The following is a 25678-nucleotide window of genomic DNA, read 5'->3' on the forward strand; positions in this document are numbered from 1 at the left end:
TGACCCAGTTGTCCAGGGTTGTCCCACCAGAGCCTGTGAACTGGGCCGTTTCCCCTCCACAGTCACCAATGCTGCTCAGAGACAGCTCGCGCCCCAAAATCTGACCGCGGGGGTCGCCAGTCTGGAAGCCCCCATAGTTATTAACAATACTATATAAATATCAGATGTTAAAATAGTATGGCAGCAATACTGCTGTGTGTAGCTGCAGGCTATGTGTGCCATTGGAGTTATGGAAATTGATCTTGAATGCAGGGGGATATAAAAATAGGGAAGTCTTACTACAACTGGTGAGACTGCACCTTGAGTACTGTGAACAGTTTTGGACTCCTTACCTAAAGAGGGATATACTTTCATTGGAAGCAGTTTAAAGAAGGTTCACTCAGCTGATTCCTGAGATGAAGGGGTTGTCTTCAGAGGAAAGGTTGAGCCCAAACACATTTGAGTTTAGAAGAATGAGAGGTGATGTTATTGAAACATATAACATTCTGAGACGGCTTGACAGGGTTGATGTAGAGTAGATGTCTCCCCTCCTGGGAGATATCTAGAACTAGTGGGGACAGCTTCAAAATAAGGGGTTTCCCATTTGCAATGAAATGAAAATCACTTATTGTCACAAGTAGGCTTCAAATGAAGTTGCTGTGAAAAGCCCCTAGTCACTACATTCCGGCGCTTGTTCAGGGAGGCTGGTACAGGAATTGAACCGTGCTACTGGCCTGCCTTGGTCTGCTTTCAAAGCCAGCGATTTAGCTGTGTGCTAAACCAGCCTCTGAGGAAGAATGTCTTCTCTCAGAGGGTGGTTCATCTTTGGTATTCTCTTCCCCAGAGAGGAATAGGGGCTGGGTCATTGAATATATTCAACGATGAGCTTACTGAATGGCGGAACAGACTCAAAGGCCGGATGGCTTACTCTGACTTCTAATTTGTGTGTTTGTATCACAAAACACAGATTGCCTGGTCAGTATCACATTGCTGTTTGTGGGAGCTTGCTGTGCTCAAATTGGCTGCTGTGTTTCCTACATTACAACAGCCACTGCACTTCAAAAATAAGGTACTTCACTGGCGGTAAACTGCTTGATGTGGAAAAAGGTTACGTAGAAGAAGTGTCTTTTTTCTTCTGAATCAGAAGTGGAAGTACTATCAGAGGCTGGTTTAGCACAGGGCTAAATCGCTAGCTTTGAAAGCAGACCAGGGCAGGCCAGCAGCATGGTTCGATTCCCAAACCAGCCTCCCTGAACAGGTGCCGGAATGTGGCGACTAGGGGCTTTTCACAGTGACTTCATTTGAAGCCTACTTGTGACAATAAATGATTTTCATTTCATTTCGTTCAGGCAAACTAACAAGCATATAGGTGCAACAATCAGTTAGGAAGGAAAAATGTTATGTTGGCCTTCATTGCAAGATGATTTGAGGACAGGAGCAAGGATGTTTTGATGCAGCTGTATTAGGCCTTGGTGAGACCACACCTGGCGTATTATGTGGAGTTTGGAATCCTTACCTAAGAAAGGATATACTTGCCAGAGAGGGAGTGCAGCAAAGGGACGGCAAAACTGTCATATGAAGAGTGATTGTGTCAACTCGGTCTGTCTTCATCAGAGTTTAGAAAAGTGAGAGCAGGTTTCATTGAAACGTATAAAATTCTGACAGGGCTGGACAGACTGGATTTAGGGATGCTGTTCCCTCTGGCTGGGAGGGGGGGGGGGGGTGTCTATTGAAAATTGAAATTGAAAATCACTTATTGTCACGAGTAGGCTTCAATGAAGTTACTGTGAAAAGCTCCTAGTCGCCACATTCCAGCGCATGTCCGGGGAGGCTGGTACAGGAATTGAACCGTGCTGCTGGCCTGCTTGGTCTGCTTTAAAAGCCAGCGATTTAGCTCAGTGAGCTAAACCAGCCCCTCTAGAACAAGGGGTTACAGTTTCAGGATACAGGATAGGTCATTTAGGACTGAGATGAGGAGAAAGGTCTTCATTCAGAGGGTTGTGAACCTGTGGAATTCTCTACCAGAGAAGGCTGTCAAGGCCAAGTCACTGAATATTTGTTTAAGAAGGAAAGTGACAGATTTCTCGACTCTGAAGGTGTCAAGCGGAATGGGGAGAGCACTGGAATATGGCGTTAAGATAGAGGGTCAACCATGTCCATGTTGAAAGGGGGAGCAGGCTCAAAGGGCTGAATGGCCGACTCCTATTTTCTATGAGGTGGCATGGTGGTTAGGGACCCGATGTTCAATTCCAGCCTTGGGTGACTGTGTGGAATTTGTATGTTCTCCCAGGAAACCCACGCAGACATGGGGAGAACATGCAGACTCTGCACAGACAGTGACCCAGCGGGGTATTGAACCTGGGATGCTGGAATTGTTAAGCAACTGTGCTAACCTTGCTGTTCTAGAATTGGGCATTCTGAATTCTCCCTCTGTGTACCCGAACAAGTGCCGGAATGTGGAGACTAGGGGCTTTTCATAGTAACTTTATTGCAGTGTTAATGTAAACTTACTTGTGACACCAATAAAGATTATTATTGTTCTGCACTGTTGGGATGGTTTCTGAGCAGTGCATCAAGTGTCTGTCAATTGCCCCGCCCCCGCTGTTGAGTGACAGGTGCCCACCCCGCCCACCCCGCAGCGCCGCGCCTGCGCACTCACTCCCACGTGTCCAGGGGCAGCATGGCGGCGGTTGGCGGCGGAGCGGAGAGCTGCGGCGGCTGCGCCTTCTCCCCGGGGTCAGGCCTGTGCTTGGCGGCGGCCGGGGCGGACGGCCGGATCCGGGTGTGGAACACGCAAAGCGGGGGCCTGAGGCACGAGTACGTGCCTTCCTCGCACCTCAGCGCCACTTGTAGCTGCTTGTCGTGGGCTCCCCCGCGGCGCCTCCGTCAGGTGAGTGCCAGGCTCCGGCTGCGGCCTAGTCAGCGGCAGCAGGGCGAAGAAGAAGGGGGGGAGCGCAGGGAGAGGCCTCGGAGAGGGAGCAGCGGCGGAAGGGAGGAGGCCCGGGGATGAGGCCCGGCGCGGGGAGGAGGGTAACGAGCTCTCTCCGCGTGTGTCTCCCCCACCCCTCGGGCCGACATCTTATCCACATGAAAGGCCCCGGAGACCAGGGGGAGGGAGGCCGCCGCTAGCACCACCGCGCTTTCCTTCGCAGGGCTATTTTTCCGTCAAATGATTGGGTAAAACCTATTTGTTTCCCCTCACACTCCTCCCGACGAGAAAAAAAAAACAACCTCCCCATAAAAAAAAATTAAAATCCTGCCCAGGTTTTAAAATTGAATAGTGAGATCGCGTTCTCTCCACGTTGGTTCACGTCGAAGGTTTAATTTTGAAAGGTGTCTCCAATCTGGTGAGTTTTTGGGTCGAGGGGGGAGGGTCTGGATTGCCCTCTTGTGCTTCAATATTAAGTGCGAACCATTTGAGGGTCTCTTTCACTCCCCAAGGGGAGGGGGCCCTCCCTTACAAGGCCAGGGGGAAATCAATTTGCTCTGCGGGGTGAAAGCCAAGACCTGCCTGTGAGGCTTGACTTGAATACCGGGTGAGAACCCTCAGCAAAAGTTCACATCCTCGCCCACCACTAGTATGCTAAATAAGCTGTCTCCAGTTTTGAGAGAAAATGCTTGGGACAGTGGTCAGATTAAGGAGAGGAGGAATGTGGGGAAACACTTGTTATTCACTTGTTCAGGGCAACACGGTAGCATGGTGGTTAGCATAAATGCTTCACAGCTCCAGGTTCGGTTCTCGGCTGGGTCACTGTCTGTGCGGAGGTCTGCACGTCCTCCCCGTGTGTGCGTGGGTTTCCTCCGGGTGCTCCGGTTTCCTCCCACAGTCCAAAGATGTGCGGGTTAGGTGGATTGGCCATGCTAAATTGCCCGTAGTGTCCTAAAAAGTAAGGTTAAGGGGGAGTTGTTGGGTTACGGGTATAGGGTGGATACGTGAGTTTGAGTAGGGTGATCATTGCTCGGCACAACATCGAGGGCCGAAGGGCCTGTTCTGTGCTGTACTGTTCTAAATTCGGGTGGCTACCTCTAGTTTTTAACATTTCACGTGCTTCTTTGCATCTATAGTTGGTGAGCTCTCGTTTAGCACTCGTACTAAAATAAAAAATTGCCCTAGGGCTATTATTCACTTATTTCCACAAGCTGAGAATGTTATGTGGTTCAATAGTTTTGAAGCTGAAATGATTTAGGAAAGCAAAAGTGCTACTTCAGATGTTGGAAATCTGAAATAAAAGCAGAAAATGCTGGAAATACTCAGCGAGTCTGGCAACATCAGTGAAAAGAGAAAAAGATCATGTTTCAGGTCGATTATTTTTTCTCAACTCAATAAAAGTGTATTTGATACCGAACTTGTAACTGCATATATTGTTCATCACTAATACTGCCCAAATATACATTTGCTAATATGCTAAAACCTACATTCATATTTTGTAATCTTCAGACTAGACTTCCCCATTTTGTTCTAATCTTCACCCTCTAAACTTGGACTTGTTAAGTTTTGCTACTTGCATCCAGTCAAACAGCATGTGCTGTTCACTTTTTGTACATGTTTGCTGCCACATTGGTTCCTAATCTGCCAATAATTCAAATAAAAAAATCCCCTCTATTCAAATCCCATTGTAGCCTTTCTACCCCATAGCTCATTAATCTCCTCCAGTCCTACAGAATAATATACTTTAATGTTCCAAGGTGCTTCACAGGAGCATTATCAAATAAAGTTTGGTACAAAGACACGAGATATTGAGGTAGGTGTCCAAAGATGTGCGGGTTAGGTGGATTGACCATGCTAAATTGCCCTTAGTATCCAAAAAGGTTAAATGGGGTTACTGGGTTATGGGAATAGGATGAAGATGTGGGCTTGAGTAGGGCGCTCTTTCCAAGAGCCAGTGCAGTCTTGATGGGCTGAATGCCCTCCTGCACTGTAAATTCTATGAAAGTGATCTAGCTTTGAAGGAATATTGTTTTAAAAAATATATTTAGAGGACCCACTTATTATTTTTCCAATTAAGGGGCAATTTTGTGTGGCCAATTCACCCAACCTGCACATCTTTGGGTTGTGGGGGTGAAACCCACGCTCACACGGGGCGAACGTGCAAACTCCACACAGGCAGTGACCCAGGCCTGGGATCGAAACCGGGTCCTCAGCACCATATGCAGCAGTGGCTAACCACTGCAGTACTGTGCCGCTCGTTTTAAGGAGTATCTTGGGGAGAGAGGTGGAGCGCTTTCAGAACTGAGGGTTGTCAGTTATGGGAATTAAAATTGGGGATGTTAAATTGGAAAGCCACAGGTATTCATAGAAGTCCTACAGTGCAGGAGGAGGCCATTCAGCCCATCGAGTCTGCACCGACCCTCTGAAAGGATGCTCTGCCTTGGCCCGCACCCTGCCCTATCCCCGTAACCCCGCGCATTGATCATGACCAATCCACTGAACCTAAACATAGAACACTACAGCGCAGTACAGGCCCTTCGGCCCACAATGTTGTACCGTCCTGTGATACCCTTCTAAAGTCCCTCTACACTATTCCCTTATCGTCCATATGCCTATCCAATGACCATTTGAATGCGTTTAGTGTTGGCGAGTCCACTACTGTTGCAGGCAGGGCATTCCACGCCCTTACTACTCTGAGTAAAGAACCTACCTCTGACTTTGGACTGGGAGGAAACCCATGCAGACATGGCGAGGACTTGCAAACTCCACACAGTCAGTCATCCTAGGCCAGGGTCAAACGCAGGTCCCTAGTGCTGAGGGGTTCCAGAGGTTACCGAGCAGAAGGAAATTAGAGGTTGTGAGAGCTGAGGCCATGGAGGGATTTGAAAGGGAAGCAAATTTTAAAAGCAAGCATAGGATAAACGAGACATGGTTTAAGTTAGGATATGGGCAGCTAGAGATTTGGGTGATTTCTAAAGTTGATCCCAACTTTACAGAAACTGGGAGACAGGGCGGCAGTAAAATAGAGGTGGCAAAAACTTGATGAAGGTGGAGTTGGATGATGCTATGGAGGTGGAAAACGGCAGTTCTAGTGAAAATGGAAATATGTTTGGAAAGTCGTCTTCGGGTCAGATATGCTGGTTAGGGGCTGGTTTAGCTCACTGGGCTAAACAGCTGGCCTGTAATGTAGAACAAGGCCAGCAGCGCGGGTTCAATTCCCGTACTGGCCTCCCCGAACAGGTGCCGGAATGTGGCGACTAGGGACTTTTCACAGTAACTTCATTGAAGCCTACTTGTGACAATAAGCAAATTATTATTATATGGGCGACACAGTATCACACTGCTAAGCTCTGCCTATTATAGCGCCAGGGAGCTGGGTACGATTCCGGCCTTGAGTGACTCTGGAGTTTGCATGTTCTCCCCATGTCTGTGGGTTTCCTCCCACAGTCCAAAGATGTGCAGGTTAGATGGATTAACTGCTAAATTGCTCTTTGTTCTCAAAAGATGTGCAGGTTAGGTGGATTTGACCATGATCGACGGTTGCGGGTATAGGGTTGGGGGAGGGCCTAGGTAGAGTGCTCTTTCAGAGGGTCTACACAGATCTATTGGGTCGAATGGCCGCCTTCAGTACTGTAGGAATTCCATGGATCCCATCCAGATTGCAAACAGTCTGGTTCAGCCTTGGAGAGATGCCAACTGAAGAATGAGTTAGTGAATGGGAAGGTAGTTTTCGGCTTAGAGCAAAGACAGTGACTTGTGTCTTCCATGTATTAGGGCAGCACAGTGGCGCAGTCGGTTAGCCCTGCTGCCTCATGGTGCCAAGGTCCCAGGTTCGATCCCGGCTCTGGGTCACTGTCCGTGTGGAGTCTGCACATTCTCCCTGTGTTTGCGTAGGTTTCTCCCCACAACCCAAAGATGTGCAGGGTAGGTGAATTGGCCACAGTAAATTGCCCCTTAATTGGAAAAAATGAATTGGGTACGCTAAATTTAAAAAAAAATGTCTGTCTTGTATTTAGTTGGATGAAATTTCTCATCCCATGCTAGATGTTAGACAGACTGACAATTTAGATGCCGCGGAGAGAGAGCTGGTGCTGAGGTAGAATTGGATGCCATAGTGTACACATGAAAACTGACGCTGTCTTTTGGATGATGTCATCAAGGGCGCCTGTGGAGGAGAAATATAAGGGGATCAAGGATAAATCCCTGGCAGATAGGGATAACGTTGCAGGAGTGGGAAGTTAATCTATTGTATGTTTTGGGTAACCTCAATATTACAGAAGATAGAAATTGGAAGACAGGCCGGAAATCAAATCTAGAGGTGACAGCTACAACTGCATTAATAAGTCTGGAACCAGGTGAGTTCAATCCCACCCAGATGGAGGATAGTACAGTATTGGGAGGATAATTCTGACTTCACCATTAACAGCTTTATCTTTAGCTGTCTAGCTACTAATCCAGTGGAATTCCTGATCTAAACCTCTTCGTCAGCATGTACCTTTTGTGATGCTTCTTAAAATCTACCTCTGATGAAGTGGTCATCTCTGCCATAATTTTGTCATTGCCTCTCAGTAATTTTTGCCTGTTTGTGCTCCTGTGAAGCATCTTTACGACAGTTTAAGCAAGGCCACAACAGGATTTGAACTTGAAAATTAAAATCGGGGATTGGTGAGCTGGGAATTAAGGTAGGCCATTGAGCAAGAACAAATGGGCATGATGCGAGTTACAACAGAGGCAGCAGAGTGGCTCGAGGTTACTTGTATTTGATAAAGCTATTGTGAAGTGGCTTGGCAATTTTACTACAATAAAGACATTCTGCAAATAACCAAGTTTAAGGCTGGCAGGAAATGGGAGAATATTCAAGGATTGGATGGATATCCATTGTTGGAATAATTGATAGTTGGTGACCAGCATAGATATAGCTTCAGCAACAAATAGGCTGAAACAGACAATATTGGAGAGGCAGGATTAGGCAGTCTTAGTGATGGCGAGGATACAAGCTGTGAAGCTCAGGCCCTGGTCAAGTATGGTGCCAAGATTAAACCAGTGTGTTTCAGTCAGACAGAGAACAGAAAAGGACTCGAATCGTTGGCATGGGGATGGAGTTTATGGCAAAGACTGAAATCAAGGGCTTTCCGGTGCATAATTCATAAATGTACAACTCGATCAGGACTGGATATCAGAAAAGCACTTTGGTAACTCGTAGTGGAAGGTTTGTTTGAAGTAGCAAGGCAGGGCTGAGTATCAAGTGCACATGTGAACTGCCCTGAAGAGTGGCTGGTTAGGCTGCAATTGTTTTTAGAGCAGAGCAGCTGAGAGGGGACCTGATCAAAGTGTACAAAATTACGAGGAACATAGGGTAGGTCGGAAGGAACTAGTGGGCATAGAATTAAGGTAAGGGGCAGGCGATCTAGAGGTGATTTGAGGGGAACCTTTTCACCGAGAGGGTGGTGGGAATCTGAAACTCACTGCCTGAAAGGCTGGTAGAGTGGGAGCCCATAACATTTTGGTGTGTAGTTTTAATAAATTCTGAGAGATTTGATTAGAATTTTATGGGTAAAATTCTGAGTTTGGAAATTATACTTGGATATAAAGTCTGGTATTTTACCTGGAAATTGGGGTATTAAGTAACTAACAAAGTAATCAGCAATGGTTCAGTCATATCCATAATTATAATTGGAGAAGACTGGGCTGGCTGGGGGTTTCAGTTTAATGGTTAAACTTCAGGGGGAAAAACACATTTATTTTTACATTTGCCTAATATATTCCATTCTTTTGCATTCTCTGACTTGGAGAAACCTAGGAGGCCCAGTTGTTTCTTTCCCGTTTGCCTGTTAGAATAAAACAGTCAGTTTCAAACGCTCCGGTGGTGGACTGCAAATAGACACGTTCTAAGCGACTATCCTAACTTCCAAAAGAGATAGTGTCGCTGCTCTAAACAAAAAGCTCTATTGGGGCAGAAAACAGGCTTAATTTCTACCTGCTAAATTGACATTCGTCAGCTCATTGACAGAAATAATATGCTAAAAAATCAAACAGAACATTTATGCTAATACTTTGGGGATCTCTTCATGGACGGATGCCAGTTTGAAGCAATTTGAACCAATTTTATCTCTTGAAAACAAGTACAATGCGATATTAATTATAAAAACCAAAAATGCTGCAAAAACTCAGCAGCGTTTGTGGCAGGAGAAACAGTTAACATGTCGAATCCAACGTGCCCAGTTTTGAAGAAGAGTCATATGGGGCTCAGCTCTGTTTCTCTGCTGAGTTTTCCCCCCACTTCCTCTTTGTAATTTCCGATTTCTAGCATCCACATTATCGTGCTCTTATTACAATGATATTGGCCCGAAAGCAAAATACTGCTGCTGCTGGAAATCTGAAAGAAAAACTGAAAACAAACAGCTGGAAATACTCAGCAGGTCAGGAGAGGGAAACAGAGTTAAAGTTTTGCATTGTTCTGATGTAATCTGAAATGCATCCTGATGAGCATTCCAGTAAATTTAGCACCCATTGGTTAATCGTACTGTGAATCTTTCTGTAGTGTCAATCTGAGGACTGCTGATGGTATTCATGCTTTCTTTATATGAAGTGTTTTAAAAGCTGGGATGTTACAATGGGATGAGAGAAGAACTAGCTACGGTAGACTGGGAGCAAAGACTTTATGGTGGAACAGTGGGGAACCCTCCAAGCGATTTTTCACAGTGCTCAGCAAAGGTTTATACCAACAAAAAGGAAGGACGGTAGAAAGAGGGAAAATCAACCGTGGATATCTAAGGAAATAAGGGAGAGTATCAAATTGAAGGAAAAAGCATACAATGTGGCAAAGATTGGTGGGAGACTAGAGGACTGGGAAATCTTTAGGGGGCAACAGAAAGCTACTAAAAAAGCTATAAAGAAGAGTAAGATAGAGTATGAGAGTAAACCTGCTCAGAATATAAAAACAGACAGTAAAAGTTTTTACAAATATATGAAACAAAAAAGAGTGGCTAAGGTAAATATTGGTCCTTTAGAGGATGAGAAGAGAGTTTTAATAATGGGAGATGAGGAAATGGCTGAGGAACTGAACAGGTTTTTTGGGTCGGTCTTCACAGTGGAAGACACAAATAACATGCCAGTGATTGATAGAAATTAGGTTATGACAGGTGAGGACCTTGAGAGGACTGTTATCACTAAGGAGGTAGTGATGGGCAAGCTGATGGGGCTAAAGGTAGAAAAGTCTCCTGGCCCTGATGGAATGCATCCCAGAGTGCTAAAAGAGATGGCTAGGGAAATTACAGATGCACTAGTGATGATTTACCAAATTCACTAGACTCTGGGGTGGTCCTGGTGGATTGGAAATTAGCAAACGTGACACCACTGTTTAAAAAAGGAGGTAGGCAGAGAACAGGAAATTATAGGCCAGTGTGCTTAACTTCGGTAGTAGGGAAGATGCTGGAATCTATCACCAAGGAAGAAATAACGAGGCATCTGGATGGAAATTGTCCCATTGGGCAGACGCAGCATGGGTTCATAAAGGGCAGGTCGTGCCTAACTAATTTAGTGGAATTTTTTGACGATATTACCAGTGCAGTAGATAATGGGGAGCCAATGGATGTGGTATATCTGAATTTCCAGAAAGCCTTTGACAAGGTGCCACACAAATGGTTGCTGCATAAGATAAAGATGCATGGCATTAAGGGTGAAGTAGTAGCATGGATAGAGGATTGGTTAATTAATAGAAAGCAAAGAGTGGGGATTAATGGGTGTTTCTCAGGTTGGCAATCAGTAGCAAGTGGTGTCCCTCAGGGATCCGTGTTGGGCCCACAATTGTTCACAATTTACAAAGATGATTTGGAGTTGTGGACCAAGGGCAATGTGTCCAAGTTTGCAGATGATGCTAAGATGAGTGGTAAAGCGAAAAGTGCAGAGGATACTGGAAGTCTGCAGAGGGATTTGGATAGATTAAGTGAATGGGCTAGGGTCTGGCAGATGGAATACAATGTTGACAAATGTGAGGTTGTCCATTTTGGTAGGAATAACAGCAAACAGGATTATTATTTAAACAGTAAAATATTAAAGCATGCTCCTGTGCAGAGAGACCTGGGTGTGTTAGTGCATGAGTCACAGAAAGTTGGTTTACAGGTGATTAAGAAGGCAAATGGAATTTTGTCCTTCATTGCTAGAGGGATGGAGTTTAAGACTAGGGATGTTATGCTGCAATTGTATATGGTGTTAGTGAGGCCACACCTGGAGTATTGTGTTCAGTTTTGGTCTCCTTACTTGAGAAAGGACGTACTGGTACTGGAGAGTGTGCAGAGGAGATTCACTAGGTTAATCCCAGAGCTGAAGGGGTTGGATTACGAGGAGAGGTTGAGTAGACTGGGACTGTATTCGTTGGAATTTAGAAGGATGAGGGGGGATCTTATAGAAACATTTACAATTATGAAGGGAATAGATAGGATCGATGCGGGCAGGTTGTTTCCACTGGAGGGTGAAAGCAGAACTAGGGGGCATAGCCTCAAAATAAGGGGAAGTAGATTTAGGACTGAGTTTAGGAGGAACTTCTTCACCCAAAGGGTTGTCAATCTATGGAATTCCTTGCCCAGTGAAGCAGTTGAGGCTCCTTCATTAAATGTTTTTAAGGTAAAGATAGATAGTTTTTTGAAGTATAAAGGGATTAAGGGTTATGGTGTTCGGGTCGGAAAGTGGAGCTGAGTCCACAAAAGATCAGCCATGATCTCATTGAATGGCAGAACAGGCTCGAGGGGCCAGATGGCCTACTCCTGCTCCTAGTTCTTATGTTATGTGGTTATAGATTTGAGAGCTTTCTTCAAGCAGTCGTCTGGAAGTTCAGATTTGATTGGCCCTTTATTCTTGTTATTTGCTTTTTGCATCATTTCTTGGCATTAGTTAGGTCCAATTGACCATGAATTGCTGCCAATTGTCAACTTTTCGTCTCTAAATTTTTGGATCTTAAATTGGAATTAAGTTAGACTATTGGTTTTTAAATAACAGCTGACAGGAAATGCATGTTTCAGCAGAGAGCAATAACTGATTAACAGAAGAATAATACACTATGTACCTTGTCATTCTCTTTTTCTTCACACAATCTTTTTCTGACTAATTCTCTGATTTTAAAGGCTGTGCACTCAACAGGTGCATACACCTATTAAGGACTTTTTATAACACTTCAGTAACAACTGGAAGATGTTAAGCTTTTAAAGTGTTGATGTGGAGATGCCGGCGTTGGACTGGGGTAAGCACAGTAAGAAGTCTTACAATTGTACGGCTTTTTAAAGTGTTGGGCATAGAATCTAAAAATATATTTTATTTTAAAAGATGTAACCTAGCTTCAATGTTTTTTCTGATTTTTCCATTTCAGATCTTTACATTTAGCGCTTTAATTCTATCTTGGAAATTTTTAAAAATTAAACAATGGTTTAAAAAAAGTTTGCTCCTTGCAATCAGTCAGTGGAGAGGCACTGTCACTCCGGAGAATAATAATAATCATCTTTATTGTCACAAGTAGGCTTACATTGACACTGCAATAAAGTTACTGTGAAAATTGGAGCAGAAATTACAAATAAAGCAGTAGGGTGTGAGCTACATGTGGCCTATGGACATCCTGATTCCTGGATGCAAGAATGAAACACGTGTTCCTGGAGGTTTAGACCATAAGCCATAGGAGCAGAATTAGGCCATCGAGTCTGCCATTCGATCATGGCTAATATGTTTCTCGTACCCATTCTCTTGCCTTTTCCACGTAGCCTCTCGTCCTCTTATTAATCAAGAACCTATTTATCTCTGTCTTAAAGACACTCAGTGACTTGAGATCCACAGCCTCCTGCGACAGATTCACCACCCTCTAGCTGAAGAAATTCCTCCTCATCTCAGCAAAATAAATGGAAATATCCTATGTATGATTAAATCAACAAGAAATGGGCAGCACGGTGGCCTAGTGGTCAGCATAGCTGCCTCACGGCGCTGAGGTCCCAGGTTCGATCCCGGCTCTGGGTCACTGTCCGTGTGGAGTTTGCACATTCTCCCCGTGTCTGCGTGGGTTTCGCCCCCACAACCCAAAAATGTGCAGAGTAGGTAGATTGGCCACACTAAATTTCTCCTTAATTGGATAAAATAATTGGGTAATCTAAATTTATTTTTTTTTTAAATCAAGAAATTTCATTCTCTCGATCTTGGTTCGTTCTACGGCGCCAATGATCCTGGTTTGATCCTGCCCTTGGCGATTGCACGTTCTCCCCGTGTCTGCGTGACTCTCACCCCAAAACTCAGATGTGCCGGGTAGCGAAATTGGCCATGCGAATTGGCCCCATGATTGGGAGAGAAAAAATTGGGTACTTTAAAACAATACCTTGTTTCCTTCGGTCTTTTTTCCTCTGTTCTTCTTCATCCAAAAGATTGCATATGCTGGAGTTACTATAGTTTCTTCCCTGTTGGCAGGGCACAGTTTTAACATTTCATCTGAGTAGAAGCTCCTACCAAAATGTCTGTAGGATTACAATGACCAAAGGCTTTGGCTCCAATCTAAACTCTGGTTGAGAAACGAGGACAATCTCACCATTAAATAGATTATTTGATCACATAAAAGGATCAAGTGAAAGAGTACTAAATTTGTTTTCTCTCCCTTTTCAGGAAGTGCCTCAGAAGAAAAAGAGGAGATCGGAAGATGTGAATCGTGATGAAGAATTAGATCTATTGGCTATTGGTACAGCGGTTGGTAGCATCTTGTTATACAGCATAGTAAAAGGAGAACTACAGAGTAAGCTGGTAAGATATTGATTTTTAATGTTGCATTGGGTGAAATGGTGGGAATGCCAATCGGTGTTGTGTTAAATTGATGCCATTTAATAGATGATTTGCTCAAGTGCATTTTTTCCCATTTTAGGAAATTTATATTATTACATAGCTGAATAAATCATTTATTTTTCAGGGATATTTTCAGAATACTGTAGTTAAAAGATTTACCACTCTATAAATATGTTCAGAATTTTATATCTGCGGTGAGAGTAACACTATATATTCCAGATCTATCAAAATGTCCAGAAAATTAATATTCTTTATTAGTGCCGCAAATGGGCTTAAATTAACACTGCAATTAAGCCACGGTGAAAATCCCCTAGGCGCCACACCACGGCGCTTGCTCGGGTACACAGCGGGAGAATTAAGAATGTCCAACAAGCACGTCTTTCAGGACTTGAAGGAGGAAACCGGAGCACCTGGCGGAAACCCACACAGACGTGGGGAGAACGTGTAGACTCCTCACCAACAATGACCCAAGCTGGGAATTGAACCTGGGACCCTGGAGCTGTGAAACAACTGTGCTAATTACTGTGATACCATGCCGCCCATACTAATCTGCCTGATCAAGAAAAACACTCCATACAGCCAGCTGCAAACGCTTTCTTAAGCCATGGAAATTATTCTATTTGATCGTGAAATTTTGTTGAAGGATACCTGGTGCAAGAATCAACAAACCATTATCGTTAATCGATAATCGCAAGTATCGATAAACGTTCCCCAGGCAACGTGCCTCAACGACTACCGTCCGGTGGCCCTGACTTCAGTCGTAATGAAGTGCTTTGAGAGGTTTAAAAAGAAAAAAAAAATTTAGAGTACCCAATTATCTTTTCCAATTAAGGGGCAATTTAGCATGGCCAATCCACCTACTCTGCACATCTTTGGGTTGTGGGGGTGAAACCCACGCAGACACGGGGAGAATGTGCAAACTCCACACGGACAGTGACCCAGAGCCGGGATTCGAACCCGGGTCCTCAGCACCGTAGGCAGCAATGCTAACCACTGGTGCTTTGAGAGGTTGATCATGAAGCACATAACCTCCATACTCCCAGAACACCTTGATCCACTGCAATTTGCATACCGTCTCAACCAGCCCACAGCAGACGTCATTTCCCTGGCCCTACACTCATCCCTAGAGCATCTCGACAACAAGGACTCCTACATCAGACTCGTTTTTATTGACTACAGCTCCGCCTTCAACACCATAATCCCAGCCAAGCTCGTATCAAAGCACCAAAGTCTAAGACTTGGCTCCCCACTCTGCAACTGGAACCTCGATTTTCTGACAACAGACCACAATCAGTAAGAATGAACAACAACACGTCCTCCACAATAGTCCTCAATATCGGGACACGGCAAGGCTGTGTACTTACCCCCCTACTCTACTCCCTGTACACACACGGCTGAGTGGCAAAATTTGGTTTCAACTCCATCGGCAAGTTTGCTGATGATACGACCATAGTGGGCCGGATCTCGAATAACGACGAGTCAGAATACAGGAGGGAGATAGAGAACCTAGTGGAGTGGTGCAGTGACATCAGGAAGCAAAGGACTGTACACACCCATGTCAGCATCAAAGGGGCCGAGGTGGAGATGGTTAGCAGTTTCAAAATCCTGGGTGTGCGCATCTCCAAAACCTGTCCTGGTCCACCCACGTCGACGCTACCACCAAGAAAACACAGCAGCGCCTATACTTCCTCAGGAAACTAAGGAAATTTGGCGTGTCCACATTAACCCGTACCAACTTACAGATGCACCATAGAAAGCATCCTATCTGGCTGCATCACAGGCTAGTATGGCACTGCTCGGCCCACGACCGCAAGAAACTTCAGAGTCGTGAACACCGCCCAGTCCATCACACGAACTTGCCTCCTATCCGTTGACTTCATTTACACCTCGTTCTGCCTGGGGAAAGCGGGCAGCATAATCAAAGACCCCTCCCACCCGGCTTACTCACTCTCCCAACTTCTTCCATCGGGCAGGAGGTACAGAAGTGTGAAAACAAGCACGAACAGACTCAAAAACAGCTTCTTCCCCGCTGTTACCAGACTCCTAAATGACCCTCTTATGGACTGACCTCATTAACACTACACCCTGTATGCTTCATCCGATGCCTGTGCTTATGTAGTTACATTGTATCCCTTGTGTTGCCCTATTATGTATTTTCTTTTATTCCCTTTTCTTCCCATGTACTTAATGATCTGCTGAGCTGCTCACAGAAAAATACTTTTCACTGTACTTCGGTCCACGTGATAATAAACAAATCCAATCCAATCCAAAATGCTGCGGTTGGTTTATCTCTTCCAGACCAAACTTGGAGACTCAACTCCCAACAGGATATTTTATCATGTGGATTAAGCAGTGCTGTGGAATCATCAGAATTGAGACACTTTAGCTCTTGACACTTAGCAATCAGAATTGGTTCTGTCCTGTAATTACTGCGAGCAGGTACCTCTGCATCCAGAGTGAGTTCCTGGTGGCAGATGGGATAATAGGACCAGCAGCATGTACTTTGAAACTTGAGGAAAATTATATTTTTTAAAGAGCTGGGTCCTTCGTTCATGGAACATGGAAAATTGTTTTATTTTAAATTGTGGATACTTACAAGCCATGTTCACTCTGGGTACAATTCCAGCACAAATGTAATTCCTAATTGGAAATCTTGTGTTTCTGAATATCATCCTTGAACTTCTGTTTCCTAACTTAAGTCTTTATTCCTTTCAGGGTGGTGGACATGACAGTAAAGTAAATTGTGTCCGGTGGCATCAAGAAAACGATTGCCTCTATAGCTGCTCAGATGACAAGCACATAGTGGAATGGAGTGTGCCAACAGGGAAAGTCAAGTGGTCAGTACAGAAGTCTGTTTCACAGCTGTAAAGTTTTCTCCCTCGCTCCCATTCCAATTTTTAGTTTCTTCCCTTTCCCTATGACCTTTTGCCTTGATACGTTTAAATGAACAAGCCTGCAGGCCGGTTGGTTGACATCCTATGTCATCATCTACCTATTAATTATACTGTACTTGCATCATTTCCACAAAGCTGGCTCTGCTGCCACAAGACATTTATTTGGCAGCTCAGTCTCAGCTGAGATGGATGCAATTGTGATAATTAAGGGGCCTCACGGTAGCATGGTGGTTAGCATCAATGCTTCACAGCTCCAGGGTCCCAGGTTCGATTCCCGGCTGGGTCACTGTCTGTGTGGAGTCTGCACGTCCTCCCCGTGTGTGCGTGGGTTTCCTCCGGGTGCTCCGGTTTCCTCCCACAGTCCAAAGATGTGCGGGTTAGGTGGATTGGCCATGCTAAATTGCCCGTAGTGTAAGGTTAATGGGGGGGGTTGTTGGGTTACGGGTATACGGGTTACGTGGGTTTAAGTAGGGTGATCATTGCTCGGCACAACATCGAGGGCCGAAGGGCCTGTTCTGTGCTGTACTGTTCTATGTTCTATGTTCTAAATGTCAGAGCACTCTCATCTGCGAATATCCTATTTTGAAAATAGTGCCATATTTTCAGTCTGCTGGGCCAACCACTTTAATTGTCTTGACTAGTTCAGGCTCCAGTGGAATAAATATACAAGCTTTAAAAAGCAGCCCTTGTCTTTAGCTGTACATTGCCTCCTATTGTGAGCATGAAATACATTAGTGAACTGCTATTTTAACATTGTGGAAAATAGTAAATATTTACAAATAATTGAGGTTGTATTTATGTTTTAAGCTTTAAAACTGAATGAAATTGAGGTGTTGAGCCACCAAGAACAGAGATTTTGCTGGCTGTCCTCAGCCAGAAGTGTTATTAATTATTGGAATTGTTTGAACCAGCTCCATATTGGGCCATTGTTCATAAATGCTGTTGGTAATTCACATGTGAAATCAGGTTTGCTCAATAGTGATGTGGTTTTTCTGTGCCGCCTTCAATACCCCTGTAAACCTAGAACTGCTGGATAAGTTCTGATGCTGCAGTTATATTGGCTGATTTCACCTGAGTCTGGCTAATGCCAACTGACTCAGTGCAGGCTAAATCAAGCTCGTAACTTCCCTGGTTCACTTAGCTACATACTGGGTCTACAGCATGTGACCGTTCCCCTACATACTTCTACGGTTTTGGGTAAGTTTTCGGATTGAAGAGTTATGAGTTTTCTTAAAGGACTGCTTCAGACTGTAGCATGTAGATTGTGTCATTGAAGTAACTTCCCCAGTAATGTGCTTAAAGGGAATGGTAGTGGAGTTACGTTAATGCATTATTAGTGTAGAGGCTTGCACTAATGACCTCAAGACAGGAATGCATCAGGGAAGTTGGAGAATCTAAACTCTGTTAATAAATCTGGAATAAATGCTGATATCAGTAATGGGAACATTGTCATTTTTAAAAACCGCATCAGGTTCACTAATCCTCTTCAGGAATGCAAATCTGCCGTCCTTAGTTCGATGATTCCAGATTCTTCAATTCTCTACATGTAGGTTTCCACCAAAACATCTTGAGCCCTAAAAATCAAAATTAAATTAAAAACCCTTTTGACTCCAGTGGATCTGCCCTTTTTGGCAAAAAAAAACAGAGGCACTTTTATCACAGGTCAAAGTATGTAATCGTAAACTTAAACACAGTTTACTCTTTACACCAAAGCACGGTTTCCGTAAGTTTTGCTGTGATGATTTGTTAAGGTTTCGCTATATTGCTGATAAATATGACGACACATCCTTGGCTGTCTGAGCATGCTGGCTAATCCCTAGATTTGCTTTGGTGATGAGTAACCATTCGGGTTTAATTTAAAACAAAAGGATGATCTTGCAATGAAATGATAATTGTTTGTGTAACTGTCTCCCTTCCAAAATCGGCCATTTACCCCTTCTCCCTAATGTGCAGAAAATGAATAATATTACTCTTTTGTTGTATTGGTGGTGTAATTTTAATTGGATTCAACCTCTGTAGTGGGGGAGTCTCTCTTAACCCAGTAACACTCTTGGACAATAAAATAAAAGCAAACTACTGTGGATGCTAGAAATCTGAAGTAAAAACAAAGTGCTGGAAAAACTGAGGTCTGGTAGCATCTGTGGAGAGAGAAACAGCTAATGCCTCTTCTCTTCCAAACTCTTAGACATGTCGATACAGCTGTGATGTTTCTGTGGCTCATGAAACAACTTCATGCAAGCTCTTGGGTGAAGAATGTTCCCTTGTGAGATGCCAGGGCTGCATTCATCGATTGCACTTTGCCCCCGATGGATCTTAAATCGTGATAGAGGGCACAGATAATTAAAATGGGTTTGATTTATTGTTACATGTACCGAAGTACAGTGAAAAGTGCTTTTCTGTGGCCAAGGGAACATACACAGCATGTACACAAAAAGAATAATCAACCAATAATTGGTTCTAATTGGCTACTTTATATAGGAATTCTGTAAAATATGAAGTGACAAATTCGATTTCCCGATACTTTGATTATGAATCTTGGCTCCAGTTAGGATGAAGGGGTTGTTGGTTTCATGTCTGTGTTTGAGATTTTTGAAAGTTATATTTCAAGAGGTGCATGGTCCAAGCAAGAGGACTTCCAAGTTAAATACTTGCAGGTATGAAGTGATTAAAAATCAGTGCTTAGAAGCCCAGAAGGAGAGGAAGAGAGTTGGGCATTAAATGTACCATTGAAAAATATAGCGCACACAATCCATTTATTTGTAAGCCTCATTGAATCAAAACCCTGTTTGGAAAAGCTCTGGTTACACAGCACTTGGAGTACTATGAACAGCTGTGGGCACCACACCGTAGGTAATGTATATTGTTCCTGGAAGGAGTGTAATGTGGATTTCTCAAAATGGTACCTGGAGTTTGGAGGCCCCCTCTGCAAATGGCTAGGTCAATTGTTAATTTTAAAACTGAGGTTGATAGATTTTAAAAATTCAGTTCTGCATCATTGAATGGGAAAGATAATTGGAGAGCTAAATGACCTCAACCCCTACCCTGAACCCCGGATGAAAATTAAACTGTGGAATTTGATCATTTGTATAGCGTTGCAACATTATCTGCCTGATTTAGGTTTATGTTCTGCATGTGTTTTACTCCCTCGCCTCCCAAACAGCAAATGGAAAGCCGAGAAAGGCAGCGTCAGTTGTCTTTGTCTCAGCCCCGATGGAAAGATGTTGCTTTCAGCGGGACGTGGCATCAAGCTATGGGACCTGGAGACCAAAGAAGTGTACAGGGTGAGTACTTAACTCTGCTCCACTTGCATTGTATTTTATTTGTGTCACAAGTGGTTTCTAATTTGGAAACACATTTTGTATAGTGGTAGAATGACCAGGCTCCTGCTTTCTTTCCATAGGTCCCTTTTTTTTTACCTCTGCTTCAGATATTAATCCAATCTTCTTTTAAAAGATCCTTCCCTCAAACAGTACCAAAGCATTCAGTTTTCCAATAGACTTTTGTTCTTTCTGGCTTTAAATTGATGACCCTTGGTTCTTGCCAACTAGAGAAAGCTATCTTATTCCACTGACCTTATCAAAACTCCTTAGCTCCAAACATCTTTAATTCTTCTTTCCTTCCAGTGCAACAAGTTCCATTATTAAATCTACAATGTGTACTTTCCAACTCTGGCAATGTCCTGGTGACTAACTAATGACTTTGTCATTTCTATAATTTGCCCAAACCTGCACGGAGTGGAACCATTGCTGGCTTTGAACTAGGCAGGTAGCGCAGGAGCCCTCTGGAGTCTTGCTCAGTAATCGGTTTTTCATTTTGGAGCGGATTTTTAATGAGTGCAGTCAGAGCCAGGTTGGTGGCACCACAAGCAATTTGGCTGTACAGGAGGGGAGGAAGAAGAAGGGATGAGCAAAAAAAAAGTGAGGGGGGGGAATTAGCAAGCAGGACCTCAAATGTAGTAATATCTGAATTAACTCCCATTGCCATGTGAAAGTAAGTGCAGGAATAAGAGGATATCCAGCGATTTCCAGCGTGGCTGGAAAGGTGGTGCAGGAGGGAATGCTTTAGGTTCCTATTACACTAGGTGGGACACTGAGGGAAAATGATACCTGTACAAGCCAGACAGGTTGCACCTGAACAGAACTGGGATTGAGTCCCTTATGGTGTGTTTTGCCAGTGCTTTTAAGAGGGCTTTAAATTAACTGCAGGGGTGTGGGATTCAAGAGAAAATATTAGAGGAGAATCCCAGGATGCATAAAATACTGAGAGAGACAGATAACTCTAGTGTACTTAATAAGTGAAGCCAGCTTAAGTGAGAAAGTAATGACATCTAAATCAGGGTTACTGTGCATGTATGTGAATACACAAAGTATAGTAAATAAGATTGGGGTGTTATAGACGCAGATTGTATTGGGGAAATATGATATGGCGATAACAGACCTGGTTGTAAGGACAACACTGGACATTACATATTCCTGGATACCGGGATGGCACAGAGGTTAGCATTGCTGTCTATGGCGCTGAGGACCCAGGTTTGAATCCTGGCCCTGGGTCACTGTCTGTGTGGAGTTTGCACATTCCCTCCGTGTCAGCATGGGTTTCACCCCCACAACCCAAAGATGTGCAGGTAGGTGGATTGGCCATGCTAAATTGCCCCTTAATTGCCAAATAAATAATTGGGTACTCTAAATTAAAAAAAAATATTCCTGGATAGAAGGCTTTCAGTAAAGATAGGAAAGGGGGAGGGTTGGTGTTATTGGCTAGGGAGCGCATTGCAGTGCTGGAGAAAGAGCGCCCAAGAGCATCAATCTGGCTAGAGCTAAGGAGCAAAAAGAGTGCAATTGCATCGCTGGATGTACTTGTATAGACTGTCAACTAGTCAGGAAGGTGCAGAAGAATAAATTTGGAAGGAAATTGCAGAGAGGTGCAAACATGGAATAGTTTTAAACGGGGATTTTAATTACCAAATGTACACTGGGGCAGTGGTAGCATAAAGGTTGGAGAGGGGCAAATATTCTTAGATTATGTTCAGGAATTTTTTTTTCTTTTAAAATATAAATTTAGAGTACTCAATTAATTTTTTCCAATTAAGGGGAAATTTAGCGTGGCCTATCCACGTATCCTGCACATCTTTGGGTTGTGGGGGCGAAACCCACGCTAACATGGGGAGAATGTGCAAACTCCACACGGACAGTGACCCAGAGCCGGGATCGAACCTGGGACCTCGGTGATGTGATGCAGCAATGCTAACCACTGTGCCACCGTGTTGCGCAATGTGCAGGAAAATGCTCTACGGCAGTATGTGTTAAGTTCATCAAGAAAGGATGGACTATAGGGCAGCACGGTGGCGCAGAGGGGTAGCCCTGCTGCCTCACGGCGCCGAGGTCCCAGGTTCGATCCCGGCTCTGGGTCACTGTCCGTGTGGAGTTTGCACATTCTCCCCGTGTTTGCGTGGGTCTTGCCCCCACAACCAAAAGATGTGCAGGGTAGGTAGATTGTCCACACTAAATTGTCCCTTAATTGGAAAAAATGAATTGGGTACTCTAAATTTAAAAACAAAAGAAAGGATGGACTATTGGACCTGGTTCTTGCAAATGAGGTGGGCCAATTATATCAAAGTGCCAGTGGGGAACATTTAGGATCACTATTGTATGGTTTAGGATGAAAATAGAAAAGGAAAATAGGCAATCCAAAGTAAAAATAGTTAACTGTGGGAGAGCTGGCATCAATGGGGCAAGAACGGTGCTGGGCTTATTAGGCTGAAATGAAAGTTTTGGCGTGCAAAACTAGCTGGACAATAGCCTACCTTCAAAACAGAAAATGTCCAGACAGGGAAAGGTAGGACAAACAGACCCAGAGCTCCATGGATGAAAAAGGAAATAGAAATTAAGATAAGGAAGAAAAAGTGTGCTTATTATTGGTTTCAGGTAGAAAATACAGTCAAGAACCAAGAGGAAAAAGGTTCAGAGGGGAGGTGAAAAAGCTCATTAGAGAAGTGAAGAGGGATTGAGAAAAGACTGGCAGCCGATATGAAGGGAAATCGCAAACTCTTCTACAGGCATATAAATAGTAAAAGGTTGGTAAAAGGAGGAGTGGGGCGAATGCGGGACCAAAAAGGCAATTTACACACGGAGGCTGGGGGCATGGCTGAGGTATTAAATTAATACTTTACATCTGTCTATCCCAAGGAGGTAGATGCGACCCAGAATATGGTGACGGCAGGAAACTCTGTTCCTCGAAGGGATCAAAATTACTAAAGAAAAAGTGTTGGCTAGTTTGTCGGTGCTGAAAGTTGACAAGGCACCGGAGTTGGATGAGATGCATCCAAGAATATTGAAGGAAGTCAGATTGGAAATTGCAGGGGTGATGGCCATAATCTTCCAGTCCCCTCTTGGCCCAGGAGAGGTGCCAGAAGACTAGAGAATTGCAAATGTTACGCCCTTGTTCAAAAATGTGAGGATAACCCCAGCACTTACAGGCCAATCAGTTTAACATCAGTAGTGGGCAAGCTTCCAAAAATAATTTTCGGGATAGAATTAGTCACGTGGAAAAATGTGTGTTGTTTAGGAAGAGCCAGGAATGATTTCTAATGGGGAAATTGTGTTTAGCTAACTTTCTGGAATTTTTTGTGGAGGTAACAAAGGGTTTGGTATACATGGACTTTCAGAAGGCATTCCGTACAGAGCCACACATCAGACTTGTGAGAAATGTTATAGCTAACGGAATAAAAAGGACAGTAGCAACATGAGTGCAGAAGAGGTTTACAAGGATGGTTCCAGGGATGCAAAACTTCAGTGATGGGGATAGATTGGAGATATTGGGACTGTTCTCCTTGGAGAGAACAAGGCTGAAAGGAGATTTAAATGAGATGTTCAAAATCATGAGCGGGCTGGACTGAGTAGGTGGGGAGAAACCGTTCCGCTCGTAAAAGGATCAAGAACGAGAGAGCAGAGATTTAAAATCATTTGGAAAAGAAGCAACTGTGATGTGAGAAAAATCTTTTTCAGACTGGTTCAATCTGGAATACACTGACTGGACATGTGAAGGCAATATCATAGAATTTACAGTGCAGAAGGGGGCCATTCGGCCCATCGAGTCTGCACCGGCTCTTGGAAAGAGCACCCTACCCAAGGTCAACACCTCCACCTTATCCCATAATCCAGTAACCCCACCCACCACTAAGGGCAATTTTGGACACTGAGGGCAATTTATCATGGCCAATCCACCTAACCTGCACATCGTTGGACTGTGGGAGGAAACCGGAGCACCCGGAGGAAACCCACGCACACACGGGGAGAACGTGCAGACTCCACACAGACAGTGACCCAGCGGGGAATCGAACCTGGGACTCTGGCGCTGTGAAGCATTTGTGCTAACCACTATGCTACCGTGCTGTCCTTTTCTTGTTGAGAATCTCGAGCGAATGAGGTTTGAAGTAACGTGGTGTCACCGGAATCACCAGTAGTCTCGACAAAGACAGTGACCCAAGCCGGAATCGAACCTGGGACCCTGGAGCTGTGAAGCAATTGTGCTATCCACAAGACTACCATGCTGCCCGATCTCCAATCTATCCTCATCACTGAAGTTTTGCATCCCTGGAACCATCCTTGTAAACCTCTTCTGCACTCATGTTGCTACAGTAGTCCCCCTTTATAACGCGGGTGTTGGGGTCCAAGACAGCCACCGCGGATATCCACGACACCGAGCCGCGGATATCCACGATGGGGGTTTTAAATTTATTTAAAAATCTATGTTAGCGCTTCCCATTAAGAGTCTACGGGGGGCGGGGGGAGAGGTCAGACCCCCGTAGACTCACAATGGGAAGCGCTAGCATAGATTTTTAAATAAATTTAAAACTCCCATCGTGGATCTAATTAAAACAGTGTCAATTTCAGCGGCCGGCTCACTTTGATCCGGAGAGAGAAGCTGCTCTCTCACTGAAGCAATCAGCCGGCCACTGAAATTGACACTGCCGGCTGCTCTCTCCCTCCAATCAGAAACATTAAAACTTAAAAGTTGGATTGAAGGGAGAGAGCAGCCGGCAGTGTCAATTTCAGCGGCCGGCTGATTGTTTCAGTGAGAAAGCAGCTTCCCTCTCCGGATCAAAGTGAGGCGGCCGCTGAAATTGACACAACCGACAGTTGGGGTCCATAAGCCCCCCCGCGGTATATCGCGAACCGCGGTATTGCGGAGCGCGGTATAACGGGGGACTACTGTACTGTCCTTTTTATGCCGTTGGCTATAACATTTCTCACAAGACATGTGGAGGCAGGTACAATCAAGACATTCGAGAGTATTAAATTATTTTATGAATAGAAACAATGTGCGGCACTGGAAAGGGCAGGGGAATGCCACTATGCCATTGTTTGAAGATTAGTGCAGATGCGATTGGTCAAATGGTTGCCATCTGCCCCGTAAGAGTTTATGTCTTTGCACATTTTCACAGAGTTGTAGAAAAAAAGTGGAGTGTGATTAGAATCCCTTAAAATAGATGAACAGGTATTTTGTTGGATGTGGTAAACGTTCATGATCGTGATACATATACTCGGTATAGCTGGTTCATGATGCAGAGTGAGATCAGCGAGAGTTCAATCCTCGTACCAGCTGAAATTATTCATGAAGGCTCCTTCTCAACCTTATCCCTCACCTGAAGTGTGGTGACCCTCAGGCTAAGTCACCGCCGTCCGCTCGTTTTCTCTCTCTCTCTCTCCCCCCCCCCCCCCCCCCCCCCCCCCCCCCCCCCCCCCCCCTTCAGTGGGGAAAGCAACCTATGGTCATCTGGGATTATAGCGACTTTACCTAGTGACCGTGCTGCTGAATTGATTGCAGCTTTTAAAATAATGCAGGGCATGGTTCACTATTTGGTTTTGTCTTGTAAAACGGTCCTGTTCATTTCAAAATAAATACAAATGAGCCTGGTCACAAGATCATTGGCCACCTCATTGAAGCTGCATGTTCCTCTGGTTGGAGGTGGAGTCATGACAGCAATGAGCAAAGACAAACCACACTGACTTCCTGCGCTTCTAGCTATAATGAGGCTCCCACCATTCATTCAGCCATTATATGTGTCTTCTGT

General features: G+C 44.4%; 1 protein-coding gene and 1 non-coding gene across 2 annotated transcripts in view; both read left to right on the top strand.

Annotated features, from left to right (window-relative positions):
* The first annotated feature begins 2651 nt into the window (after window positions 1–2651).
* wdr43 (WD repeat domain 43) overlaps window positions 2652–25678 on the top strand; it is a 63982-nt gene continuing 40955 nt past the window's right edge. The window contains exons 1-4 of the mRNA XM_038799083.1: window positions 2652–2869; window positions 13538–13672; window positions 16427–16548; window positions 19766–19886. Of these exons, the coding sequence (XP_038655011.1) occupies window positions 2660–2869; window positions 13538–13672; window positions 16427–16548; window positions 19766–19886 (588 nt within the window). The 5' untranslated portion in view covers window positions 2652–2659. The remainder of the gene's footprint in view (window positions 2870–13537; window positions 13673–16426; window positions 16549–19765; window positions 19887–25678) is intronic.
* Window positions 18336–18409, top strand: LOC119968081. The gene has a single exon (XR_005461112.1). It is a non-coding gene; the product is annotated as a small nucleolar RNA SNORD53/SNORD92 (small nucleolar RNA).

Source organism: Scyliorhinus canicula, chromosome 6 (assembly GCF_902713615.1).
Source record: "Scyliorhinus canicula chromosome 6, sScyCan1.1, whole genome shotgun sequence".
NCBI lineage: Eukaryota > Metazoa > Chordata > Chondrichthyes > Carcharhiniformes > Scyliorhinidae > Scyliorhinus > Scyliorhinus canicula.